This window comes from Mytilus galloprovincialis, chromosome 2 (genome assembly GCF_965363235.1).
Source record: "Mytilus galloprovincialis chromosome 2, xbMytGall1.hap1.1, whole genome shotgun sequence".
NCBI lineage: Eukaryota > Metazoa > Mollusca > Bivalvia > Mytilida > Mytilidae > Mytilus > Mytilus galloprovincialis.
In genome coordinates this window covers 49,203,790-49,230,377 of record NC_134839.1, presented here as the reverse complement: position 1 = coordinate 49,230,377, position 26,588 = coordinate 49,203,790, and the positions used below count along the sequence as shown (strand labels likewise).

The following is a 26,588-nucleotide window of genomic DNA, read 5'->3' as shown; positions in this document are numbered from 1 at the left end:
AACACATGTTCTAGACGCCATCAAGACTGGAGGGGCGGACGGATAACGTTCTGGATTTGGAGAGTGGTCGATCTTTTCGATGTTTTGATGCCAAGCAAAATCATTTGATACTTGTTGTAAGCGATTTTTTCATCGCTTGAATGCCTGTTTGTTTTATTTCTATATAATCTTCCAACCATAATAAAACTCTTTTGTGCTTCATCATAGCATATTTAACTGAAATAATGTTATGACTGTTTTCTATCACTGTTAAGAAAATTATAATATGACTATAATATAAAAGGGGATGGGGGCAAATGTGTCTGGTCGAGGACTTATACTTTATTCAAAGATTAATACAAATTGAAAGGTAGTTGAATTCTTTAATCCTTTTTAAATAATACTAATCTTAATAATAAATGAACTCTTATATGTAAGTGCAAATTTTTTATGTCACTTTATGTCGTACGCAATTGACACATTTACCCTAAAATGACAATTTACAGATATAGTTTTCATCAAATAATAGATCGGCAACATGCTTTCCTCAAATGATTGCCAACTTTAACATCTTTGAATAAGAAATCATGCCAAAATAATGGCAGATATTTTGATACATTAGAAAAGGATATATAAATAGTAGTTGTGTGTCATTTTAAGTTGTAACATTCAAAAAGTAAAAATAAGTCCTAAATCAGAATTAAGACAAAACTGTAAGAAATAATGTATTTTCAAACATTTATATGAAATCAACAATGAGATGAAAAGAACTAAAATTCGAATGACTATGTATCGAATGAATTTACTTTAATGATCGTTATTTATATAATCATATATTTTTAGCATAAATCAGTTGTGTGTGTGGTGTTTTTTTTTTAAGTTTTGTTGCTGGAAGGAAACTACTATATGACACTCAAAAAACATTTTTTATATTGTGTAAAGAACATGCAGAATGCAAGCGATGCGAATCATGTGGAAAATAAAATGTGATGGTCATAAAACACAAAGTAAGTAAAGACTTGAACGAAAGCAAAGGCTTCAAAGCGCACCCAAGCCTATTCTATAAATTGCAATTTGACTGGACTATGGTGGAATTGTTTACTGAGTTTTCGAAGCGCGTACTCCAAATTGGATTATACATGATTCTGAGTTCTGCATGACCGATGCAAGGGAAAGGTCTTATCAGAATTTTTTTATTATTCATTGTAGATAATATTTTGATAAGCAAAGCAAATGTTTATATGGTATTCTCAACATTAAACTGTCAATTTCGCCTTTATCTACTTTTCAGTACCTTTACGTACGAATTGCACGCGATGAGTACCGGTGACGTGTAATATGATAAACGTGACAGACGACTGATAGCCCGGATGATAGGTCGCTTACATCCCTCCCATATCAGCATCAGGAAACATTAAAATGACAAACGAACAGCTAATCACACTTGTTCTGATGGTCAAGAAAGCTCATTAATTTTCACGGATGCATTTTCGTATATCATCGATGTGCCTTCATTACTATCTCTTTATCTCTTGGTGTAGGATAGGTCATATAACACTGATTTGTCCTTGCCGTGAAGCATGTTTTTAAAATTCCGTGTGAAATAGCTCATAACTTGAATCGTTTCTGAAAAATGCTGACTTTGGCGACTGGTCAAACCAAAGAAAACTGCAAATTGAATTAAAAAGAAGATAATGTCAGAAATTTGGCGACTACAACATTTTAAAAATGTATTCGGATTTTACAGTAAATCTTCAATTGTCTAAAATCTTCCGAATTCCCTTTCTAAAGTGCTCTTGCATTTTTAGAATTATAGAAGAGTATCTTTTCTTGAAGTTTTATTTTCATTTGTACTTCAGTTTTCTTTCTTTTTCGGTCTTAATGTTCATAGAATTGTTACGCAGACCGCTACCCATCTGATTTTTTATATGCCATAAATATTCCATGCAGTTTGAAATAACTGCCTTGACATTTTACCTGCATGAAGTATTGAATTAACCGTCCCCAATCTGGTTAGATGTGACTCCGACATCCAATGTACCCAAACCAGCTGTGTCTGCATGGATAATGAGAAACCAGTAAAGTGATGTCAAAAGGACATAAAGGACATGTATCGTCTATGCCAACTTACGGTCGAAAGGTTCCATACATCAAGTTGAATTAAAATAAACCTGTATAATAACAGTAAAATATATAGAACTCTTAATTGTCGTTACTTGTTTGCCTATATTTTTTGAGTGGAAAAAGTTCCCGTTTAACAAACAGGACAAATAAAAGGAAAACTTGTGTTTGTCGAATTAAGTCATAAACATCAGATGACAAAAAACTAAAACAGAAAAGCAGAGACAATAGTTCATCCGCAGTACAGTTTAGATTGAGTCATGCGCATTAAGAAAGTTTCATTGTTGCATAGTTGTCACTTTGTTTTTTATTTGTTCAGACTTTTATTTTTTTTATTCAACTTTAATATACGATAGACGTGTAATGAATTATTTTGCAATTGCATTCGCACATAGTTCATACAAATTTGGTAACGTAATTTTAGGTTTGAACTAAGATGGAACGGAATACTAGTAGGCTTATGTCTTTTAGCTCTTCAACTGTTCAGGTTTTTATACATCCTTGGGCTTCATTCAATATTCGGCTTTGTGCGTTCTTGATGACGATAAATCAGAAAAGAGCTTCGGATGCCTGCAATCAATATAATGCTGTTTTCATCTGTTTACAGCACTGGGTCGATACTGAAGGTTGTGGACTCTCAATCCCTGTGGTATCGTCAGCAGCTGACATTATTTACAACAACGTTATCTGGTCATGGATTAAGAAATTATTTAGAAACTGTGGTTTCAACTCCGTAGATGGATTTTGCACTTTTTTTAGGTCCGTTTTGGTCAAATAGCTCGTCAACTGTTAAGATTCTTATACATCATCTTTCAATATTCGGCTTTTCAATTGAGCGTTCCTGGTAAAGGTAAATCCATTATTTTCTATTCTGTGCCTTTTGTTTTAATATACTCGTATGTTTTATATATTCGGTTTCCAGCGTATCATACATTTTCTCTTTTTCTATCATTTTTTGAAAGCCATGTTATTATGGGATATCAATTAAACATACACGGAACGACGGAGCGAATAAGTTTGATCTATGCAACAATATAAGTACAATAATTAGGTTAAGGTGTCTATTTAACATAGACGTTACATGTTGTTATAAAAAAAATATGTAGGAACATTGCCAAAAAGACAACTCTGAGAGAATTTTCTTTCAAATAAAGATTTTGTTTCTGTTTTTATATTTTACTGAAAATATATGAACTTTGTTTTAGAACAGTCGACATATAATTTTCATTAAATACTATGATAAGACAGCTATATATTAGCCATATATAGATTAAAGTAAATTAGGGTCATTGTAATTATCGCATTTTGAAAAATCTTGGCAGTATAATCTTTATTTGCAGTATCGTAAGTAAAACGAAAGACAACTCAGATATTTTTGCTTAAAACCAACAGTAATTAATTCGTTGAACGCGGTGCGCGAGGACATCAATATACTGTATGTACGTCCCAGATGCAGATGTATGAGGAATGCTGGTGCACCGCCCTCTTATAAAGCTTCACATTGTATAACTGCATATAGACTTTTACAAATATCACCCCAAACGTTACCCTGGTTAAAATCCTGGACCCGCACTTGTCGTCCTGTCATATCAGCTTTTAATGAAATTCATTTCAAAGGTTTGTAGAACTGAAGCAATGTATTGGACAAGTTAGAATATCAGGTCCAGTTACGACTATTAACAAAGGACTTCTGTCCTTCTCTCCTTTGTCTTATAAATTATATGAAAATTTGCGTTGTAAGCGCCATAGAGTCTAAATTTCTTGTATGACCAATAAATATAGAAATCGTGTACTAGGAAAAACTATAGAATATTCCATAATCGTATCCAAAGACATCAACTATAAACAAATATTTAATTATCTAAAATAATTTAAAAAAAAAGACAGAAATACTGGACTCGAAAATTAAGGAAACGTTTATATCGTCTTTGGAAATAGCATTGTCCTTAGATAATTAAACGCTGCACATCAAATGGGCTCGTGTTTATGGGTATTTTGTGTCATGGGGTTGGTGTCTCACTGACGCTTGCCCTACAATTCCTCTTATTCAAACAAGTAGGTTACACATTCCCCATTTCCATTCTCAATTTTATTCAACAATCATTATAGACGGGTGTCTATGTAATAATATGTCAGACTCGAAATCGCCACTAGTATAAGACAAAATATTACCAAAGATTTCCCATCAGGACTGTATTTCAAAGCATAGAAAAGCTGTAAACAACTAGAGAAAGAAAACATTGTCAAAAGTTCTTAAAAATGTGTGTTCAAACTTGTTATGAACATTTATTGGCATATGATATTGATATCCTAGGCTATTAATATTATCAAAATTAGGCAATAAACCATAGATGTCATTACGCAATTGGAATGGTATTTTGTTACATAGATAGAAGTTCTAGTAATTAAGTTATTACGGGTACCATCAAAGCCATTTCTATCTATGTACGTATACGCCTATGTAATATCTTAACATTTCGATAACAAATTATTAAATATTTTAAAATAAGTTGGAATGGTGTATTCCTTGCTAGAACTAGACTACGGCCAAAGTTTTTTAGTCTTGCAAGAAATTGTGCATGTGTTTGTCTAACTTTTTCTTGTTTTTCACATGTTAAATTGACTGATTATTGTAAAAATGAAATGATGTGGTCTGAATGCCAACGAGACTACTCCCGACCAAGACCAACTGACGTAGAAGTTTACCGTGAGTTATAGGTCACCGTAGGGCCTCAGTCTTCATTGAGAGAAAAAAAAAAAAAAACAACCAACCAATACCGTGCATAGAGTAAGCTTTAAAGGTCACGAACTGAAGATTGTAAAACTATTCAAACGAGAAAACTGACGGCCTGGTATAACTATTTAAAAACGAAAAAAATGAGAAAAACGAATATGTTTGTTTAAACACTCAAATATTCTTATTTTCTGTGCCTATTTTTCTCTATTCTTTACTTTTGTCTCATTTTCTGTAATGTATAGGTCCATTCGTTATTTTCCCTTCTGTAAACCCGGTCATCAAGACCCCGTATAAATATACTTTTGCCCTCTGACCTTTGTTAGTCTACATTTAACTCTTGAATGCAAGTTGATTTTTTTTTGTTATGTATTTTGAAATTTTTGTCCATTTAAATGAACTAGATGCATGAGCATAATTATACATGATCATACATTTATATTTGTTTTCAGTTTGTTTTCTGCATTTTTTTATCGGGTTACTGTCTCTTTGATACATTCCCCGAGTCCATTCTAAATTTTAGTTGAATTTGATTTACTTTTGATACATTTATTTTGCAATCAGATTTTCCATTTCCAAGTACTGGTAGAAGGGAGATAATAGCCACAACCATTATCGATGGCCTAGAGAGCTTTCCACATACATTATTCAGTGCACGAAATTAATGTTATGATTTTTGTATCATTAGGAGAAAAAACATTCTTTTTTTTAGTTAAAGACTAATGAATAAAAAAAATGAATAAAACTGAGTAGCATTGATAATTCCTTGATATTTTGTTAAATTATTAATTTACTGCGGTCCTGTTATTAGTTTATTTTTAGAAGACGAAAAACATCTGATTAGTGTTTATTATGTCAAATTTTTCAGATTTCGAGAAACCTATAGTTTTTAGAGAGCAACCGATTACAGAATACAAATTATGAAGATGTAGCAAACACACATTTTCGGTCCCTCTTGCCAGGGAACTCCGAAAATGATAAAATAGGGCTAAAAAGATGAAGATGCTGGGTTTTACGTTCTGCATCTTTGTTTTGAGTTCATTATTATTTTCGTGCAGTTCACTCCCTCAAACATGTACTGGCAGAGAAATATTCACTAATAAAAGTGGGACAATAAGAGGTGGAGTAAGGAATGAAACAATAAGAGTTGGAGAAGAGAATAAATATAGCAATTATTCCAGATGTGAATGGCTTATTGATGGTAAATATAACAAGTATACACACTAACACAGTGTACATGTATTTTTGTTCCTCAGTATGGCATAATTAAGAAGATGTATCAAATAAGCCTATTTTGATAGAAATCGGGTACATTCAACTAAACCTGTTTCCTCCCATTCACCTTTTTAACCTACATTTGTAACAGTAACATCTTTTTACCCTGGGTCTGTTTGCTAATTTTTTATTGGGTATCGTCGTGTCATATGTTTTCGTATCACCCGTGTATTGTGGCGGGTTTTTCTGTTTCTATATTTGGAACAACAACAACACTACAACTTGACAACTTTAAAACATATTCAAAGTCATAAGACGCTAGAACAAACTAAATAAAACTGACCAGATTAGCCATTTTTATTTAATGCCAAAAATATGCTTCACTAGAATAATTGTTTAGCAGTATTCTGAGGGGTGCATGAAGTTTAGCTACATGTATATCGTCTTGCCTGTCCGACATCAGTGCTTCAAGACATACGTGTGACTGTCATGTGGTTTTTTGGTCATTTCTGTAACAAACTAGTGCGTTAAAATTATCATGGGTCTTATATAAAATGGCTGTTCAAAATCCATTTATTCAATATTTTATTGACAATTCTTTTTATACATCCTTGATACATGAAGATGAAAACAGTCTTAACTTTTTACATTCAACCCTAAATTTTAAAAACTGCATATTGTTTTCCAAAAAATAATGTCCTTTGTAAAAATCCAGTGTCAATCAGAAACAAATAAAAATGTAACAATTTCAGCGCATGAAATACCAACCTAAAAATATTTACTATGACTATTGACACAATGATTGAAAAGTATTGAATAACCTTTATTATGATTCAAGCAATCACCGGTGTACCAGAACCATGACGTTAGAAAATACTAATTTCCGGATTTTATAGTCATTTCCTGTCCGTGTACTGATCCAAGTTTTAATTCATATGAAAACATATGAGGCTGTTTTTGACATACGAAAATCGCAAAGTAATCGGAAACGGTAAAAAATCGAAGTAATCCTTGACAAAAAAACTAGATCCCTAAAATCATTCGATAGATGCTTTTCAAATTTGAGTAAACACCTGAATAAAAACTCATCAGTGAAAACCATAAGCAGTGATCAAGTAGCCTCTGAAATTAGGTTGCCAATTGGCCATGAAAATTTAGTGGCCAACTCAAAATTTCAGTGGCCAGGAAATAATTTCAGGTTGCCTACATTTATTTCTGTCTTAACAAAAACAGGCTTGTGAAATACACCTTATCACTATTCCTGGCTGACACTGCCACTTGAACTTTTGACGTCATACAACAATCACTTTTCCATTGTGGCATCAGATATTTTGTTTTATGACGTCAAAATTTTACAGGCACCTGTGTGATATCCAGTAATGGCAGACAAATAGCGGTAAGGTGTATACAAATGTAAAAGTATTACGGTCCAATCCGGTGTAGCCGTGCGCCTACATGTAAGACTTATGAATTCACTTTATTCAACTATTAAAACCAATAATTGGATAATATTGTGTGAACACAATCATAACATGCTTTTTATTTCATAAAATCTTCTGATTGTATGGTTTCACCCTCAAGATTTTGTGTAATGTGTGTCCAAAATTAGGGAAACCCCTGCTCTGAGAGTTCCTCCAATGTCCGCTGATTTCGTGCATATATATGCTTTCCAAAAATAGCTTACTTTGAATAACATGAATAAAGGAAAGATTTTCTACTCTGAAATATAGCTGAATTTGAACCAACCACACTGCCTGGTGCCAAGGACACAAATGAAGGATGCAGAGCAAAAATTATTTCAATCTGATATAAATTTAACTTAAATAAAACAAATTTATCTGATGATCATGATGTATAATATTTTTTTAATGGAAATTGTCAAATACATGCATTGTAAATCACAGGATTGCAGTTATTATTTAACTCTTAAACTTATCCATTTTATTCTTTTTTATCCCTTCGGAAGGCTCAAACAATAGTCAGAGCTCAGCCATAAATACATTTATGTAAGTCTGAATCTGCTTTTGACTCATAGAGGTTTAAATTTGTAAGTTTAAGGACTTGTCTCCCTTTAATGCAAGACAAAATACTACTTAAATAAGTCAAATATTGTTAAGCAAGAAATAATTGACCAGAGTCAAAAAGTTGCAAATATCGACTCCTTCAAGTCGATAAGTTATCAAAATTGGTTAACTTCAAGACCCACGCATATCTATAAAAAGGTCATGCATCTAAATCAAATAATGATAACATTGAAAGACAATGCTTTGTCTTCTAAAGAAAAATATGAATGAGAGTCTAAAAAATCGAAAATAATGTTAATTAACCTTACAATGCAACCACCTGGAACCACACTTTGATGAGGTAAAACATCTGTGTTTAGTAAGGATGTTCAATAAGATAATTAAATATACAAAAATTGTAGATAGCTCAAGTCCTTGTGAACTCTCAGACAGGTTTTTGCTGTCATAGGTGGTGTACTTTGGCCACCAAGTAAAATGAAGTTTTTTCATCAACATAAATAGACCTAAACAAGTCTGTCATTTTCTGACTTAGATAAGTCTAAAATTGAAAACACATTTTATAATAAATAAAGGTTTTGACTTCTATAAGTCAAAAACAAATATCGACTTGTTTATGTCTGAGCTCTGACAGAATAACAAGAACGATTTCATTTGTGTTACTTTGTTGATGTGACGAAATCGGCTAAATGCACGGTATCACTGACCTCTCGGACACCAGGGACTCCAATGTATGTTTTTTGTTGCTTTCGAGTGTAGAAAATAGTTTGTATAAATCAACTGTAAAATAACCACATGATTTATTTAATTTATATTTGTTGTACATGTTCTAAAAAAGTCTGCAACGTTAACCGGTAGTCCAAAGCCCCAGTCTAGTAAAAATCTCATCAGATTTGTGCAGAAGCACTGGTGATTGCCCTATCGGTCAAGTGAACATCTGAAATCGTTTGGGAATTGTAGCCGGTATTTTATTGAATCTATAAAAACAAACTACAAGTTATCATGATTTTAAGAGACAGAACAATAAAACCAAATGTGGCTTTGTATGTACATGTACACCAACAAACAGAAATCATACATAAAAAACTGTATTACATATAAATTAACATTTAAAATTTATATAATTAATCATTAAATCAAGAAATGAAATATTTCCTTTAAGTCATGTAAATGTTTCCGAATATTCATTCGATTCATAAACACAAAATTTATGAATACATTTTGTACAAATGTACATCTTTAAAATTAAAGCAATCAGTATTGAAACGAAAAAAGGGTGGGAACAAACCCTGGGGAGAACATGTTGGTGCATGTATTTGGAGCATATACTTGTATACAGACCTGATTCCATCTGACTTTGATTAAATTTGTTTTATTCATAAAGGGTATACATGGAAAGGGCTAAATTGCTGCAATACACACCCTATTGATTAGAAATATGAAGGGTATTCCTATAATATCTAGATGATCTCACAGCAGTGTTCATGATAAGCTTTTGAATCTACAGGCCAGAAGAAAAAACAAAATTGATAAACACTGTTGCTGTATTCATTTTTCAGCTGGGTCTTCAGACAAGTCTATCTTGCTGGAGTTTTCCTCCATGGAAACAGAATGTTCTTATGATTTTGTGATGATATACGATGGAAATTCCTTCAATAGTACCACTTTGGCCACATATTCTGGGAACACATTACCCAAACCAGTGTTAGCAACATCTGGTTATGTAAGTAGACGGTTTATATGACTAGAAATTTAATTGAAGTCATCAATTTCATTTTACACTTGATTAAGTTCATTTAAGCATGTAACCCATGTTAACATGTAGAAGTACACACAAAAAAAGTAAGTAAACTGTCTTTGCCATAAAAATATGCATATGTGATTTGATTGTCAATGAAACTAATTGAGACCAAATAATGTGAATCTAAGCTTCTATAGTCACAGTGCCACAATGAGAAAAACCCGGTTGTACACATAGTATATATACAGTAGCTTTAAAAGGCCCTACCCTACATGACAAATAAAATTGTGCATGAAAGAGGAAATGTCAAACAAAACAAAAAAATAATCTGTTCGTTGATTAATTAAACTTTTTCTTTCAAAAATAGCTAGGTATTTCTACTTTAATTTTTAGCTGTCATAGGGAGTTATATAATTAGTTGGAGTAATTTTAAACTAACTAAATAAAAAACGAGCATTTTCTTTGGAATAATTTTAATAAGAATGGATGAAAATGATGTGTGATATTTATTTTACACATGTTACAAGCATGATAAGTGAATCATTTTTATTGTCAAAAACATTAATGAATATACATGTAAGTATATACTCATATTCATTGTTCTCTCTTCAAATTTCATTTATAAGTCCAAAAACAAAGTCTACAGATTTTAAACAGCAGAAAAATGTCCATTTTTGTCGAGCCTGCAACTTTTGTTGCAGAAAGCTCGACATAGGGATAGTGATCCGGCGGCGGCGGCGGCGGCAACGGCGGCGGCTACGGCGGCGGCGTTAGCTAACTTCTTAAAAGGTTTATATTTTAGAAGGTGAAAGACCTGGATGCTTCATACTTTGCATATAGATGTCTCATGTTACGAAGTTTCCGTCAGTCACATGTCCAATGCCCTTGACCTCATTTTCATGGTTCAGTGACCACTTGAAAAAAAAGTTCAGAATTTTTGTAATGTTGAATTCTCTCTTATTATAAGTAATAGGGTAACTATATTTGGTATGTGCGTACCTTGCAAGGTCCTCATGCCCGTCAGACAGTTTTCACTTGACCTCGACCTCATTTCATGGATCAGTGAACAAGGTTAAGTTTTGGTGGTCAAGTCCATATCTCAGATACTATAAGCAATAAGGCTAGTATATTTGGTGTATGGAAGGACTGGAAGGTGTACATGTCCAACTGGCAGGTGTCATCTGACCTTGACCTCATTTTCATGGTTCAGTGGTTATAGTTAAGTTTTTGTGTTTTGGTCGGTTTTTCTCATACTTTATGCAATAGGTCTACTATATTTGTTGTATGGAATGATTGTAAGGTGTACATGTCTAGCGGGCAGATGTCATCTGAACTTGACATCATTTTCATGGTTCAGTGGTAAAAGTTAAGTTTTTAAGTTTTGGTCTTTTTATCTAATATTATATGCCAAAGGTCAACTATATTTGGTGTATGGAAATATATTATGATCTATATGTCAGTCCCGCAGGTTTATTTGACCATGACCTCAATTGCACGGTTCATTGCACAGAGTTAAGTTTTTGTGTTTTGGTCTATTTTTCTTACTAAAACTATAAGTAATAGGTCAACTATATTTGTTGTATGGAAGCTTTGTTAGCTGTACATGTCTGCCTGGCATGGTTCATCTGACCTTGACCTTATTTTCATGGTTCATTGGTCTTTGTTTAGCTATCTTGGTTAATGTTAAGTTTATGTGACAGTTGTAATAAAGCTTTATACTTAGGACTATCAACATAATTTCAATGATTAGTAAAGAAGGCGAGACATTTCAGTGTGTGCACTCTTGTTTTTTCATTTTCTAAAACATTTTTTCTCTCTGCCAAATCTGCAAAACTATAATATAAACTCATTTTGGGCCTGTAACATTTACAGGCATGTGTGCCGATCATACTGTATGACAAATGTATGATAATTAAGCAAGAAATAGTAAAAAAAAACTTGATTTAGCAAGGTTTGTTTGCATTCCGTAATATATGATATTGAAAATGTACAGGGTACCCTATTTTCAAAGCTAATAGATTTTATCCATATTAACATTCAATTTTAATTTAAAATCCAATAGTAACTGATAAATATCAAAATTAAATGCTTCATTTCAAATTTTTGTTGTAATATTAATTTGGTCTAAAAATATATATAAATATATATTTGAATTGATAAAGATATGTAAATTTCAGATGCTGATATACTTATTTAGTGACAGGAATTATAATTTAAAAGGTTTTGTTGCTAACTATACATTACAAGACTGCCCGTACAATTGTAACCGAAATGGTTCATGTGTCAACCATGTTTGTCTCTGTGATAAAGGATTTATCGGAGAATTCTGTGAAAAACAGTTGTGTCCTGATTCTTGTAATTCTCATGGACAGTGTAATCAAAGTGGCTGCCATTGCGACGACGGATACATCGGAGATGATTGCAGTTTGCAGATTGATCGAGTGGAAGGTGATGTTGGGTGGTACAGTTTATCAAAATCTAGTCAGAACTTTACTGCAAGATTTGGACATACTAGTGCATTTATCAAAAGTGTAAATTGTATATATACTTATGGAGGTTTTAGTCTTTATCATATTTTAGATGATGTAGTTCGATACTGTTTGAATTCAAGCATGTGGGAAATTGCAATTAAATCAAATCCATGGCCAAGTGGGCGGAAAAACCATGCCTCTGTCACAGTCGACAAGGGATTTTATATATTAGGGGGTGTTTTAGACAATGGTTCATATTCAAATGATTTGTGGTTTTATGATACATCTTCTGACAATTGGACACAAAAGGCCACAAATAGTTCACTTCAGTTAGAAAAATTAATGGATCACACATTGACATATGCTAATGGATGGTTGTATGTAATAGGGGGTAAAAAGGAAGATGGTTTATTCTCGTCTGACATTTTCCGCATCAATGAAACAGACTGCGAAAGTTGGGAAAAACTGAAAATGTCAGGTGATCGACGACTCAGTCGTATGGTGTCTGGTCACACTGCAGTCTATCATTCTGTTTCCAACACAATTTTAGTGTATGGTGGATATCGATCAAAATACTCTAAATACGTTGTACTTTCTGGTTATGTGTATGCATTTAATTTACAATATAATGTGTGGTCCATTATAAAAAACCCACAAATAGTAGAAGAACCGACGTATAAACATCGTGAGAATCATATTCCAAACAAGCGAGCACACCATACATCTGTAATTATGGGTAATTATATGGTTGTGTATGGAGGTAATATACACATCCATCAAGAACTGGAGACATGTTATGATAATGAGATATTCTTGTATCATCTTGGCTGTCATCAGTGGGTTAAACATCCATTGTTTATGGTAACTGGTAAGTTGTTTATGGTAACTGGTAAGTTGTTTATGGTAACTGGTAAGTTGTTTATGGTAACTGGTAAGTCAACATAGAAATGTATACACATATTCCATTTGTCAAATGTTTGTACCAATTAATTTATGTAATAAAATTGAGAAGGAAATGGGGAATGTGTCAAAGCGACAACAACCGGACCATAAAACATGGTAAAAATAAAGTTTTGGACCATGTATATTTAATACACATATTACTTCAAAAACGTCATAGCAATTTCAAGAGATGTTGAACTGATAAGAAATAATTATACCATCATGGCATGTACAGTGTACATGTACATTTGTACAAGTTGTGAAAGCAAAAACAAGACAATTAGCAGATTGGTTTAACATGTACAGCAATGATACAAAAGCAGACATGATAGAGCAACACAAATTTACTAAAAACTAAATCACATTGATATATTTTCCGATCTGTCAATTGTTGATTAGATGAATACATATCAGGATAAACATGATTAATACAAGTATTAATTTCTAAATAATCAGCCTTTTTCTAAAACAATTTCAGATACTCATGGTAAGAGAAGATTTGGTCATTCAAGCGTATCAGCCTTTGGTAATATAATGTTTGTAATAGGAGGCTACAGAGGGAGTGTTCTTGGAGATGTAACGGCGTTCAAGTTTCCACCTACAATAGCCCCAGCAGAGGTTTGTGATGAATGTTTGTCTATCACAGACAATATAAATGTAAGAAGATGTGGCATGATTGCCAATGAGACAACCCGTCCATCACTGTTAAAATGAAATGGATATAAGCAATTGAAGACAACCTTACAGCCTTCATCAATGAGAAAAACACATACATATAGACTGCTATAAAAGGCACTGACATAAATAAAAAAAAAATTCAAACAATTCAAACAAAAAAAAACCAGTCTAATTTATAGCAAATTAATTTGCTTTAACACCCTTAATCTGGGAAAGTAGTATAAAAGTTCAAACAATCTGTAAAAAAATCAGTTGCAATTGACTTTTACAAACTCTTAAGATCTGTACAGTGTAACCTGCCTAATTTGACACCTGAGTATTCCAACATCCTGCTGTAACCAACACATTTTCATGATCCCAAAATATTCATAGCCTTGCAGAAAAAACCTGAGTATTCCGACACCCTACTTTATCTGACATTTTTTCTGTCCCCCAGTATGTCAGATTATACAGGTTATAGTAGTACTGGTTTTATCTATTTTGATTATCTTTTTCAATTTTTGAGTTATTATTGAGTATTTATTTTATCCTCTTCATGATTCAAAAATTATTTTTTTGTTAAAGGGAAAATTTGATAACTTATTATTACGATTGTCTTTAATTGTTTCATTTGTAGGCTGAGTCAGGAGAAGATACAGATTATTGCAAACAGTACACAGATGCACAAAAAACAGATGTACAAAAATGTATTGATGATATAGAGTGTGTTTTGTGTACTGCAAGGATTGACACAAGGCGCACTGGTTGTGTACACAGAACAAGGAATAGGGTATAATTATTTTTTTGTTTATTGTAAAATTTGGGAAAATAAACATTTTTAAAAAGGGGGAATGTGTCCTGGCAATTTTTTTTTGTCTGATCAATAAATCTAAAAGGTAAACAATGTATTTGAAATCCTCTTGTCTTTTTATTCTCTTGTCATCACCACTTTGTAGTTCACTGAACATGTATCCTAAATCATTAAATCAGCGTGTTCATCGTGTTATGTTATTATATATCAGTTGGTTAATTAGCTCATGTTCTATTTTGATTTTTATTGGTGAAATGCCTTTGAATAAAGATTACTTACTTAATAGTGTTATCGCTTCTAATCACAAGCAATCTCCATGTTTTCACTACGATTCACTCATCATGAGGAAGAGTGTATTTGATTTGACAGTTTAAGACGGTACTTAACACTACAGGGAGATAACTCAGCTAAACATCTTAATACCGTTCTATTGTTAAGGAAATATTAAGCTTCTCAGTGATCAAAATTAGTGTTTGTTAAACAATTTTTCCAATAAAGTGTGTGGTTCGAATGTTTATGTCTTTGTCAAAGGGTCAAAGTAAATATTTCGTACAAATTTTGCGAAAAATTAAAGGAACCAAATTAATTTTAGTTGAAGTGTTTGGTACCACCTTAAATGAACATGTACTGTATATGTATATTAATCATTGTAGGAATGTGATTCAAGTAAGAATCCAATCTTAGTAGATACACACTGCCAAGGAATTTGTTCATCTTTACTGTCATGCCAATCATGTTTAAGTCACGGACAAGGAATTAACTTGATGTCATCATCACCTAGTAACAGAGTGTATCAGGAAGAATGTTCTTGGTGTGTTAAAAGCTCAACTTGTACACAGACAGTTGGTAAGTGTAGTAATACTGTTTGTGGTGAACCAACACATGGAGTGGAGATTTCGGGTAGGATAAGGACTGTATTGCACCATGATCAGTAAATAAGGTTTGTCCTTGGAAAAGGATTGCAAGTAACATATTATATCTTTCTTAGTGATTGAGGAATTTAATTGTCCTTTAAATGCAAGCTCTATAATTTTAAGTATTAAAGATATTAGAACTAAAAGCTAAAAGCAGTTGCAGTCAGGTATTGATTAATGATTTAATTCCTTATTTTGCCATTTGGTTGTATTAGTTTTCTCTTGACAAAAAGGTTTGGCACTTGAAGGATATATTTGGTTTTCAGAAATTAATTATCATTTTGTGACAAGAAAAAAAAAGCTAAAACTTCCCTGAAAATTTCTATAGAATTGACCAAAGATTATTTGGCTATGTGTTAGGAATTGTTTTGAATAAAAAAAATCCTATGTTTAGATGACTAATTTTGTAGTAACCTGTATGATGTGTATCAATTCAAGCCTTAGTTCATTAAATAAAAAGTAATAGGATTCAATTGACACAATTGGCAGAAAAGTTTACTTCCCTTTTGTCACAATGTAGTAGGATTCATCACTACGATCTTGAAAGGAAGGGATTTTTTTATTAGACTTACATTTTGCCACACGTTTCAATTTCATTAGTCAACCATGTTCACCATCAAAATGACAGACAAGGGTAATAACTCTAACTGAAATAACCTCAAATCTATTTAGTAAAAATCACTGAGTAGGATATTACAAAATTTATCAAAAGAGTGTTGGTTGAGCAGAGACTTTGCAAAAACCTCTCCTGTACAACCACACATTGTTATGTAATAGCCATTAACATCAGCTAAAAATAAGATATAAATGATTACTGCTGCTGTTGAAGAACAAAAACATTGCCTTGATTTGATAAATGTATTTTTAGACCCTGACGAGCTTTGTCTGCCTGGAGAGGAATTCAGTTCTGGATTGTATGGTTGGTGGGGAGCAACCAATCCAAGCTGGAACTCTATAGAACAGTGTACAAACAATGACATTCCAGCAGGGATACAGGTCATGTACTACTATCAGCCAGATAACATACTGCAACCAGATCAAGTAAGTACAGTATAGCTCAGTGGGAGTGGACCCAAGTGCAATATTTCAAGATGGTCCAAAATGCCACTTCTTTCCTTTCATTTTACAAATTTACATATAATTAGCATATAATACATCAAAAAAATCAGTTTAGACTTCATATTTGATATTTTTACAAAACATGAAGAAATTTTTCTTTATCGTAAGAACATATTTTAATTTGGTCTTGTTTCTGTTTTGTTTTGTCCTCCCTCTCCTCCCCTCCCATTGATTTCCTGTTAAATATATATTTGTATGGAAATTTTGTGAATGTATTATTGTTCTGAACATGTAAGCTGGTCATATCTGTTTTAAGGATCTCCAGAAAACATTTCTGTTAAATAGAATGACTATATAAGAGAAATTTTAAAGAGGAAAACTTTAGAACATGATTTATTAATAGAACCATGCCCAAGGCCCAAGCTAATATAATGGCATGAATAGTGTAGGAAATAGAAGAAATATGATATTTACATTAAAATTATTCAACCAGACTGCTTTTTATATAGCCTGATTAAATTTGTCATGAAGCTAAACACAGCAATCATTTCATTAAAAATTAAAAGTTTTGAGACTTCAATAACTTTGTCAAAACTTCAACTGTTATTCAAGAATTTCAGTGCCCACCATTGGCTAATCTCAATACGTCTTTTTATCAGTTTAATTTATTTTTTATGAATTAAATTTTGCTGTTATAAAAGAATAGATATCGACTCTCTTGCTTGTTTAAATATCAAAATACATTTGTTAATTTGATCAGAGTATGGTACTGATAAATGGACCGTCAACATTGCACTTTTACTCTGACATCAGCAAATATCAGACCTGACACAGGGTTCCACAGAACCCTTTACATAGTTTTATAGAATATCTCAGACATTTAACTGCTGTTTAATTATTTTTTAGGTATTGTTTATGAACTCCTTTACTATGCTTATTGAAGACGTATTACCATACCATGGAGATATAGATGAGGCAGGAAAATTAATCACCGTTAGAATAACTGGTTACATACATCCCTTGGACTCCCCATTAGTGTATGGCAGCAACATGCTACAGCTGTATCTAGCAGGATCTGGAGACATTAGTGCCACATTGAATCTGAGCAATGACAGTTCAGTCAAAAATCAAGAAATAGTTATTCGCAAGCAGACCTATACAATATCGACAACAGAAAAAGCCAATCGAAAAAGTGAAAAGTTGTTCCCAAATACAACACGTGGACATAAATATTATGTGGCTGTCGAAGCAGAGAAGCGTAAAAAAGATAATAAGGCCACTCTAAGCCTGCAGTGGAATATTGAGGTCAGCGAAGAAAGTGAAATAAGAGGTAACCACCATCACATGCCGAATCTTCATCCGATAACCATGGAATTCCTGGAACCGTATAACAGTGTTCATTGTTCTATACACAATAACTGTTTGGCTTGTATGACAGATGCATCATGTGCCTGGTGTTCCTCATCCGCCACATGTTTGTACAAGGGAGATAACTCTACAAATTGTAATGAAACTTATGCTGTAACACATCCTGAACAGTGTGATCTATGCCATGACTATCCAGACTGTTATTCCTGTGTTACAGTAAGTCAAAATTTAAGCTTAGGTTTCAGAAATTTTTGTTATTTTATTTCTGTGTTTTGACACCATTCATTTTCTGTAACAGTTTATTACCAAAGATCAGATGTAGATCAGTAGTTTACTTTAATCACTCCTACCTTCCTCCAACAATAAAAAATAGCCACCACAAAATAACAAATTTTCTGCATTTGAATGTGTATTCTGTAGTGTATTCATGATTCTGTACCTCTTATTTGAATGATTTGAGGATGTTTTTCATTAACACATATAGATTTTGTATAAACTAACATAGTTGTATAAATGCTCATGGGAAAAAAATAAGATTCCAAATGTCGTTGGTGTAAGAAACTAAATGTATATGCATAATGTTTTTATAAATTCGAAAAAATGCTACAGAGTTATAATCGAAATAATTTCAACTCACATTTAGAAATTTTTTATATGAATTAAACAGGATAGTTTAAAACGACAAAATCACAATAATAAATGCACGCAATAATTTCTGAATTTACATGTACAGTAATCCTAAATGTTAAGGCATATTTTTGTACCTGTGTTATTTCTTTTTGATACTGCAAAATACATAATTCTTACATTTCTGTTCTAGGATGATTTGTGTGAATGGAGTACAAAATATGAAAAGTGTATAAGACGAGGACGATACATGAGAAATCTACGTCAAATATCTGAGTGTCCACAACCATGTCATCTGTGAGTTTTAGTTTATAGATTTACAAAATATACACAGTGGTGGTAGTAAATAAATAGAAGTTTCCTATAACCATGATAACTACCAAGTTCTTTAAAGATATTAAAAATGCAAAATATAAGACATTTGAATATAAAATTGATTAGTATCAGAAATTCTTGACAGAATAATGAGAAAAGGGTTGTTTCATTGAAAAATGTATGGTACCCAGAGAAGGCACTTTGAAAATGGGGTAACCTCATGTCATAAAGAGGTAATTGTAGAATATCACTTACATTCTTGATTTCCAAAATCTATTTTACACTCAACTATAGTTGAGGTTTCTACGGCCTATGGTTTAATGAAAGAGTCATAACTTCTATACAGTATTTGATTATATATTAGTGTCTCACTTTCATTGTAGGAGAAAAAATTGCAACCTCTGTGTAGAAAAAGATAAAGATGAATGTTTCTGGTGTGAAAATACAGGCGAGTGCTTTCCTTTTGCTCACTACATCTCTCACCATATGAGTGGTCAGTGCCATGAATGGGTGGACAGTGATGACCTCCTACATAACCATACATGTCGGGATTGTTCCGTATACAAGTCATGTGATAACTGTTTGTCACGGTATGGATGTGGATGGTGCGGTAATGTGGACAATCGTATGATAGGAAAGTGTGTGGATGGAGATTTTTCAGGTACGTACATTGATCAGTTTGATCCACTTACTTTTATTCTGTATTCAAAATTAGATAGATCAAACTACTATTGTAATGTTATGAACAGCTTGAATCTTGGGGCAGAAGGGTGCTAGTTTACCTAATTTGCATCAGATTTGTAGGGCAATGTTGTAAAGCAAATGTATACCAAACAATATATATTCTCTACTGTAGAAAATTTACCTACAAACTTAAGCAAAGTAACACATTTTTGACAAAATTTAACATAATAAGGCTGTAATAACATTCCTTAATACATAATTCCTTATTTCTAGGCTCAACTCTAGGAAATATTGTGAGCATATTTAGACAGCTATTTTGTTTTTGATGTTAGATCTTTATTATTTCAGGTCCAACACATAATCAGAACTGTTCAGTGATTGTTGCTGATGTAGGGAAAGAAAAGAACATCACAGTGGATGATCCTTCAATGTGGATGTACGACAAATGTTTAGATGTGGATGAGTGTGCTCATGATGTATACGACTGTGACGAGAATGCTTCTTGTGTAAACACAGAGACATCATACATATGTGTTTGTAACAAGGGATTCATACAGTATGGAAAAGAGTGCCAAAAAACGTATGTACTTTATCAAGTCAATGTCATCTGCAGACACATTTTGTTTACGACAATAACTCATCATCGATGTTTCTTAAGCTTTTTTTGACTAAAAATGAATTATTATTTCACTATTACACTTTCATTAATTACGATTGAACAAAAAAAATTAGTTAAAATTTTGTATATATCTCGTAGCTAGTGCCCCTTTAATATTCATATTGAAATATAGCAATTTCCACCATTGCAAATATACATTTAAGTATTGAAGGTCAATTTTGAATGCTTGAAATTATTTTAACAGTAGGAGTCAGAATAACAACTCAAGAAATTAATTTGGTGTGGCCAAAATGGACTTGTTGAAGGCCGTACCTTGACCTATAATGGTTTACTTTTATAAATTGTTACTTGGATGGAGAGTTGTCTCATTGGCACTCATACCACATCTTCCTATATCTAATTAGTTTTTGTCAGTCTATATAACATTTTTCACTAATATCAGCAATAGCAGGCTGGACACAGAATTCCATGGAAACCTTTACATTTTTTTTTATTATTACCTTTGATATATATTTAATGACTTTAAAAAATGTTATAATGATTTTTTGCATGTTTCAGGTGTTATTATGATTGTGTATATGGTAAATGTTCTGCTGATTATAAATGTCATTGTGACCTTGGTTACACGGGACTAGACTGTAGCACAGATTGTCAGTGTAACAACCAAAGTGTCTGTACAAAAGGTGTTGGAAAATGTGATTCATGTCAAAACAACACCAATGGTAGCCACTGTCAGTTTTGTTTACATGGTTACTATGGGATATCATCAAAAGGTAATGTTGAAGAAAAGAAGCATAGGCGCTCTTGGTGATCGTAAACATAATTGTTTGGTCTCTTTAGGTCCCCATGATTGATTATTGGCAAAAATTACTTGTCTTGTCAGTGCTGTACATCAAGCAGACAATAAAAAAAAAATCAGTTGAAAACAAAGACAATATCAGAAATAAAAAGAAAAACAAACAATTAGACAGAACAACAGTCTAAAAAACACTATTAAAACTTGAAACAATGACTAAGCAACAGGAACTCTACCTAAAAACAAATGGCACCTATCATGTGGCTCAAACAATTTTTTTTTTAACCTCATTGCTGATTGAAAATGGACTCAAATGCTGTACCTTAGAATTCTCAAAAAGTTTTGGTCCGAACACAATTTGTTGTATTTTGAAAACAGAAAATAATAATAGTGAGTGAGGACCAGCAGATTTTCCTCAAGGACCATGAGGGAAAAAGATTTTGAGAATTCTGGAACCTCTCATTAATTTGGAATATATGATTTCTTCTTGTAGGTTGTAAGGCTTGCCACTGTAATGGTCATGCAGAAACATCTCGTGGTCAGTGTAGTAAAGTGACTGGAGAGTGCTTCTGTACTCATAATACAGAGGGAGAACATTGTGAACGGTGCCAAGAAGGTTACTATGGAGTCCCAAGGTTGGTACACTTTAGTATTGGGCAATAATTGCCTAAATCAATAAGCTTAAATTGTGGTTTGTAATTATATATATAAAAAAAATCATTTTGACATATTTGTCATTTTTTAGCTCACCTGGCCCAAAGGGCCAAGTAAGCTTTTCTCATCACTTGGCGTCCGTCGTCGTCGTTAACTTTTTACATTTTGAACTTCTTCTAGAGAACCACTGAATAGAATGAAACCAAACATGGCATGAATGTTCCTTATGAGGTGCTGACCAAGTGTTGTTACTTTGTAGCCGATCCATCATCCAAGATGGCTGCCAACGGGGGACTTAGTTTAACATAGAACCTATATTTAAAATACATACAAATTTCTTCTTTTAGAGAACCACTGAATTGAATGAAACCAAACATATTTGTACCTTTCCTTTTGATGTGCTGGCCAAGTGTTACTTTGTAGCCACATTTGATCTTTTTTTATATAATTTCAAAAACCCAAGAAAAGTCAGGTGAGCGATACAGCCTCTTGAGAACCTCTAGTTTAAAATTCCTTTGAAAAAATGTATAAACAACTGATATTTGTCAAATATTATTTTGTTTCTTGTTTATTGAATTCAGATTACACAATTTTGACTTTTGAATCATTTTCATTATTGAAAACTTTACACATTATATGCATCGTATTTTAAAAATGTTGATGAAGGATTAAAGAGGAAATAGGTACTTCTGAATTTTAAAATACTTGTATAATACATTAGACCTGTTCCAGAAAACTATGTCCCTCCAGGAGCAGCACTTTTTTTAACCCCCTACATTCAACAGAAATAAAGATAAATTAGAACAACACTCCCTTTGCATTTTGGTATTTAAAATACAACCACCTACATAAAATTAAAGATGGTTGCCATCCCACAGGGGACATAGTATTATCTGGAACAGCCCTTACAGGTTATGCAACATTTTTGCAGTCAGTTGAAGATTTCAAACCCCTATTGATTTTTATATGCCCGGGACGGGACGTATTATGGTATACCGTTGTCCGTCCGTCCGTCCGTCGTCCACACTTCGGACAATAACTCAAAAACACCTACACCAATTTCCATGAAACTTAAGTGAATTGTTTATATCTATTGACGTAAGCTCCCTTTCGTTTTTTTTTAATTTCAGATTTTAAGTTTTGGATTTATGGGGCTTTATTCATAAAAAAGGGGGGATTTTCAACACTTCGGACAATAACTCAAAAAGGCTTTCACCAATGTCCATGAAACTTTGGTGAATTGTTTATATCTATTGATGTAAGCTCCCTTTCGTTTTTTTTTTAATTTCAGATTTTAAGTTTTGGATTTATGGGGCTTTATTCATAAAAAAGGGGGGATTTTCAACACTTCGGACAATAACTCAAAAAGGCTTTCACCAATGTCCATGAAACTTTGGTGAATTGTTTATATCTATCGATGTAAGCTCCCTTTTGGTTTTTTTTAATTTCAGATTTTAAGTTTTGGATTTATGGGGCTTTATTCATAAAAAAAGGGTGATTTTTAACACTCCGGACAATAACTCAAAAAGGCTTTCACCAATGTCCATGAAACTTTGGTGAATTGTTTATATCTATTGATGTAAGCTCCCTTTCAATTTTTATAAATTTCAGATTTTAAGTTTTGGATTTATGGGGCTTTATTCATAAAAAAAGGGTGATTTTTAACACTTCGGACAATAACTCAAAAAGGCTTTCACCAATGTCCATGAAACTTTGGTGAATTGTTTATATCTATTGATGTAAGCTCCCTTTCAATTTTTATAAATTTCAGATTTTAAGTTTTGGATTTATGGGGCTTTATTCATAAAAAAAGGGTGATTTTTAACACTCCGGACAATAACTCAAAAAGGCTTTCACCAATGTCTATGAAACTTTGGTGAATTGTTTATATCTATTGATGTAAGCTCCCTTTCAATTTTTATAAATTTCAGATTTTACATTTCCGTGTTATGAATTTTTATGCTTAAAAAAGGGGGGATTTTTCCAATTTTGGGACAATAACTAACACTTTCACAAAATTTTATGTATGGATGAAAAATTAAAGACAACAAACTTAGTTAAATTTGAGGTAGCCTTAATAGTGCCAATTTTTTTGTGCATTTTTATTTATTATTTGGGGAGGGGGTTATTTGACAGGGCTCACACTATTTCTAGTTGATCATATAAATTCATTTAAAGCATAAAAGACAAGTTAAAAGAGCAACGGGCGTTTCATGCGCTAAAGTGCAGCCCTTTATTATACTTTATTTTTAGAAATGGCGGCAAATGCTACAGAAACTGTGACAACAGAGTAATTTTGAACCAGAAGTCAGGGTCACTTGGTTCATTCCAAGGTTCAGGGGTGACCAGTACAAGAAAGCATTGTGTATGGATTATTTCAGACATAGATATAGACAAAGTAGAAATTGAAGAGCCAATGTATGATACGTCTGAGATCTCTATAACATTTACCATTGACAACATTGTAACCAAATGTGGTCGGGTAAGTGTTCTTTTGGATTATTTATGATATACTTTTTTGGCAAATATCATAATATTATTGTGGCATTTATTATTGAAATTTTGTCATTTTAGACAAAAATTCAATTTTAATTTTTGCGATATTGAGAAAAATCGTGTTAAATTCATATAAGAAATTTCAAAATGAGAGTTTAAATAATTGTGACCCTTTCACATTTTTTGCAATAATGAAAACATCGCAATAATTTCTGAATTTACAGTATATCAATCATGTGGTCACCTGACTGATTCAATCTTACCTACGTTTGTTTGAATTAGTAACCTTTGATAATAAGAATATTTTATTTTCTGAGCTGTCTTGATGATATAGCATTCATTGTAGCCGAAGTAAGAAATGGTTACTAATTGTCAGTGCAAAAACCCTGAAATTGAATGCTGTTGAATTTAGTCATTATCATAGATAATAGCTGCTCTTTTTTTCTATACTTTCAGTGGCTTAATTTTTGTGAACATTTAATTTGATTTAATAATTTCAGGCATTTTGTTAAATGCCTTTCAATATTTCCAAGCACTTTGTTAAATGCTAGATAGAAGAAAAAAAGCAGTCAATTTATGAAATGTCTAAATTTAGAAAATGCAAGTAACTTATATACATAATTTTAAGATGTTGTATTTATAAATTTGTTTATTGTTATGTTGAAGAGTTAAAGAGCAGGGAAAGTTAATGTGCAATTGCAATAATTTTTATTTACTTTTTGTAATTCATAAATTTTAAACATGTTGGAGAAGAATATGAAATAATGTATGATGTGTATAATTACAGGAACACGTTTATGTTTATGAGGGAATTCCCAGCTTTATATATGGTCATAGTTCACCAGATACTGACACAGGACTTTTGGCATCTTTCTGTGGATCTGAGACTCCAAAATCTATCACAGTTAGGTCCAAAGTGATCACGGTCTTTTTTGAAACTGGTAAGTACTTGGGTCAAACAGTTTTCCTAGCACAATATCTTAGATATTACTATATTACTTGTTAGGCGCCTGACCCAGGACAAAGGGGAATCCAACTACACGTCTCCATTCAAATCCATTAATTGTCCAAAAAAAAGGGGAGGTTCACCCCCAAGACCCCCCCCCCACCTAGATCCGCACCTGAAGGAAGAATTTTGAAAGACAAATAAAGAAAGAAACAAGATAAATAAAGAAACAAACGAGATAGATAAAGGAAGAAAAAAGATAAGTATAAAGGAAGAAACAAAATAAAGAAAGAAACAAACAAACAAACAATATAAATAATGGAATCACCTTATCAATCTGTCTGTTTGTCATCTATCCCGCTTCTTATCCCAGGCATACCTGCTGTATTGTAGGACTAAGTTTGACCAGAATTGTTATGTGAATGCATCATGGGTAGTCGAAGTGTCACCTACAAAAGTCTAAAGTCTAAGTCACTGTTACTTTAACTTTGATTACTGTGATAGTAAATCCTTGTCTGATTGATGTTTGGACTTTGGATTGGATTTCAAGATCTTTACTACACTACAGCTAATTTGAAAATTAATATTGGACTATTTTATGGTTTTTATGCAGGCAGCTTACTTTATTATGTTACATTTATTCTAATTGAGAATTGTGTTCTTTTTGTAGGTGTATTTAACCATCCTATCTGGATGTTAACAACAGATATTGTGACCTTTGCAGGCAGTACAGCATGGCATAAAGGTAAGATTTGTGAAAGCAGCAGAAACATCCATGATATGCAAGTCTTTAAAATAAAGATAGGTCATTTTTGTACAGCAAAGTAATGCAGTAAAAATATTATCACAAATGACAGAACAACACATTAATTTAAAAAAGAACAAATTTTACTGCCGCAGACCAGTTCACAAAACTTAACTCAGTACATGGAGAACAAAATTTGTGCTTTTCACACCAAATCCAGCATTTTGAAGTCTGAGTACGATGATTGCACTCCAATAATATATGACTGCAAGGCCTGAGACTGATTCTTTTGGTTTACTTGTGCAACATTTAGGTGAATTAATGTAAAGTTAAGATTTTGAAATAAATGCATTGAGACCATTTGTATTAACTGAGATTTCCTTTTAATTACAGAATTGATTGTGCCAGGATTTAATGCCAGTTATCAAGTAAATGATTGTGGTGTCAGCTGTAGGTACCAGCAGAGGTTACAGAATCCAGTCTGCCAAGGAAACAAATGTATCTGTGATGCAGGATTCGAGGGAGATGCATGTCGCAAGTTTGTCTGTTCACCAGGATGTTTGTTTAACCAGGTAAGCATTAGTTAAAGACACTGAATACACTGATCATTCACTGAACACCAGAATTGTTCATTTAATACACTTAACATTTGTTAGGAATGCTATATACTGTT

The 26,588-nt window shown here is 32.6% G+C and overlaps 1 protein-coding gene across 1 annotated transcript in view; it reads left to right on the top strand.

Moving 5' to 3' along the window:
* Positions 1 to 5,639: 5,639 nt before the first annotated feature.
* The window catches only part of LOC143063750 (multiple epidermal growth factor-like domains protein 8), a 43,379-nt gene continuing 22,430 nt past the window's right edge, over positions 5,640 to 26,588 (top strand). The window contains exons 1-17 of the mRNA XM_076236114.1: positions 5,640 to 6,035; positions 9,630 to 9,793; positions 11,989 to 13,150; positions 13,703 to 13,842; positions 14,519 to 14,671; positions 15,346 to 15,538; positions 16,475 to 16,647; positions 17,572 to 18,249; positions 18,854 to 18,957; positions 19,359 to 19,636; positions 20,008 to 20,239; positions 20,837 to 21,051; positions 21,568 to 21,709; positions 23,982 to 24,210; positions 25,012 to 25,165; positions 25,841 to 25,915; positions 26,309 to 26,487. Of these exons, the coding sequence (XP_076092229.1) occupies positions 5,831 to 6,035; positions 9,630 to 9,793; positions 11,989 to 13,150; positions 13,703 to 13,842; positions 14,519 to 14,671; positions 15,346 to 15,538; positions 16,475 to 16,647; positions 17,572 to 18,249; positions 18,854 to 18,957; positions 19,359 to 19,636; positions 20,008 to 20,239; positions 20,837 to 21,051; positions 21,568 to 21,709; positions 23,982 to 24,210; positions 25,012 to 25,165; positions 25,841 to 25,915; positions 26,309 to 26,487 (4,476 nt within the window). The 5' untranslated portion in view covers positions 5,640 to 5,830. The remainder of the gene's footprint in view (positions 6,036 to 9,629; positions 9,794 to 11,988; positions 13,151 to 13,702; positions 13,843 to 14,518; positions 14,672 to 15,345; positions 15,539 to 16,474; positions 16,648 to 17,571; positions 18,250 to 18,853; positions 18,958 to 19,358; positions 19,637 to 20,007; positions 20,240 to 20,836; positions 21,052 to 21,567; positions 21,710 to 23,981; positions 24,211 to 25,011; positions 25,166 to 25,840; positions 25,916 to 26,308; positions 26,488 to 26,588) is intronic.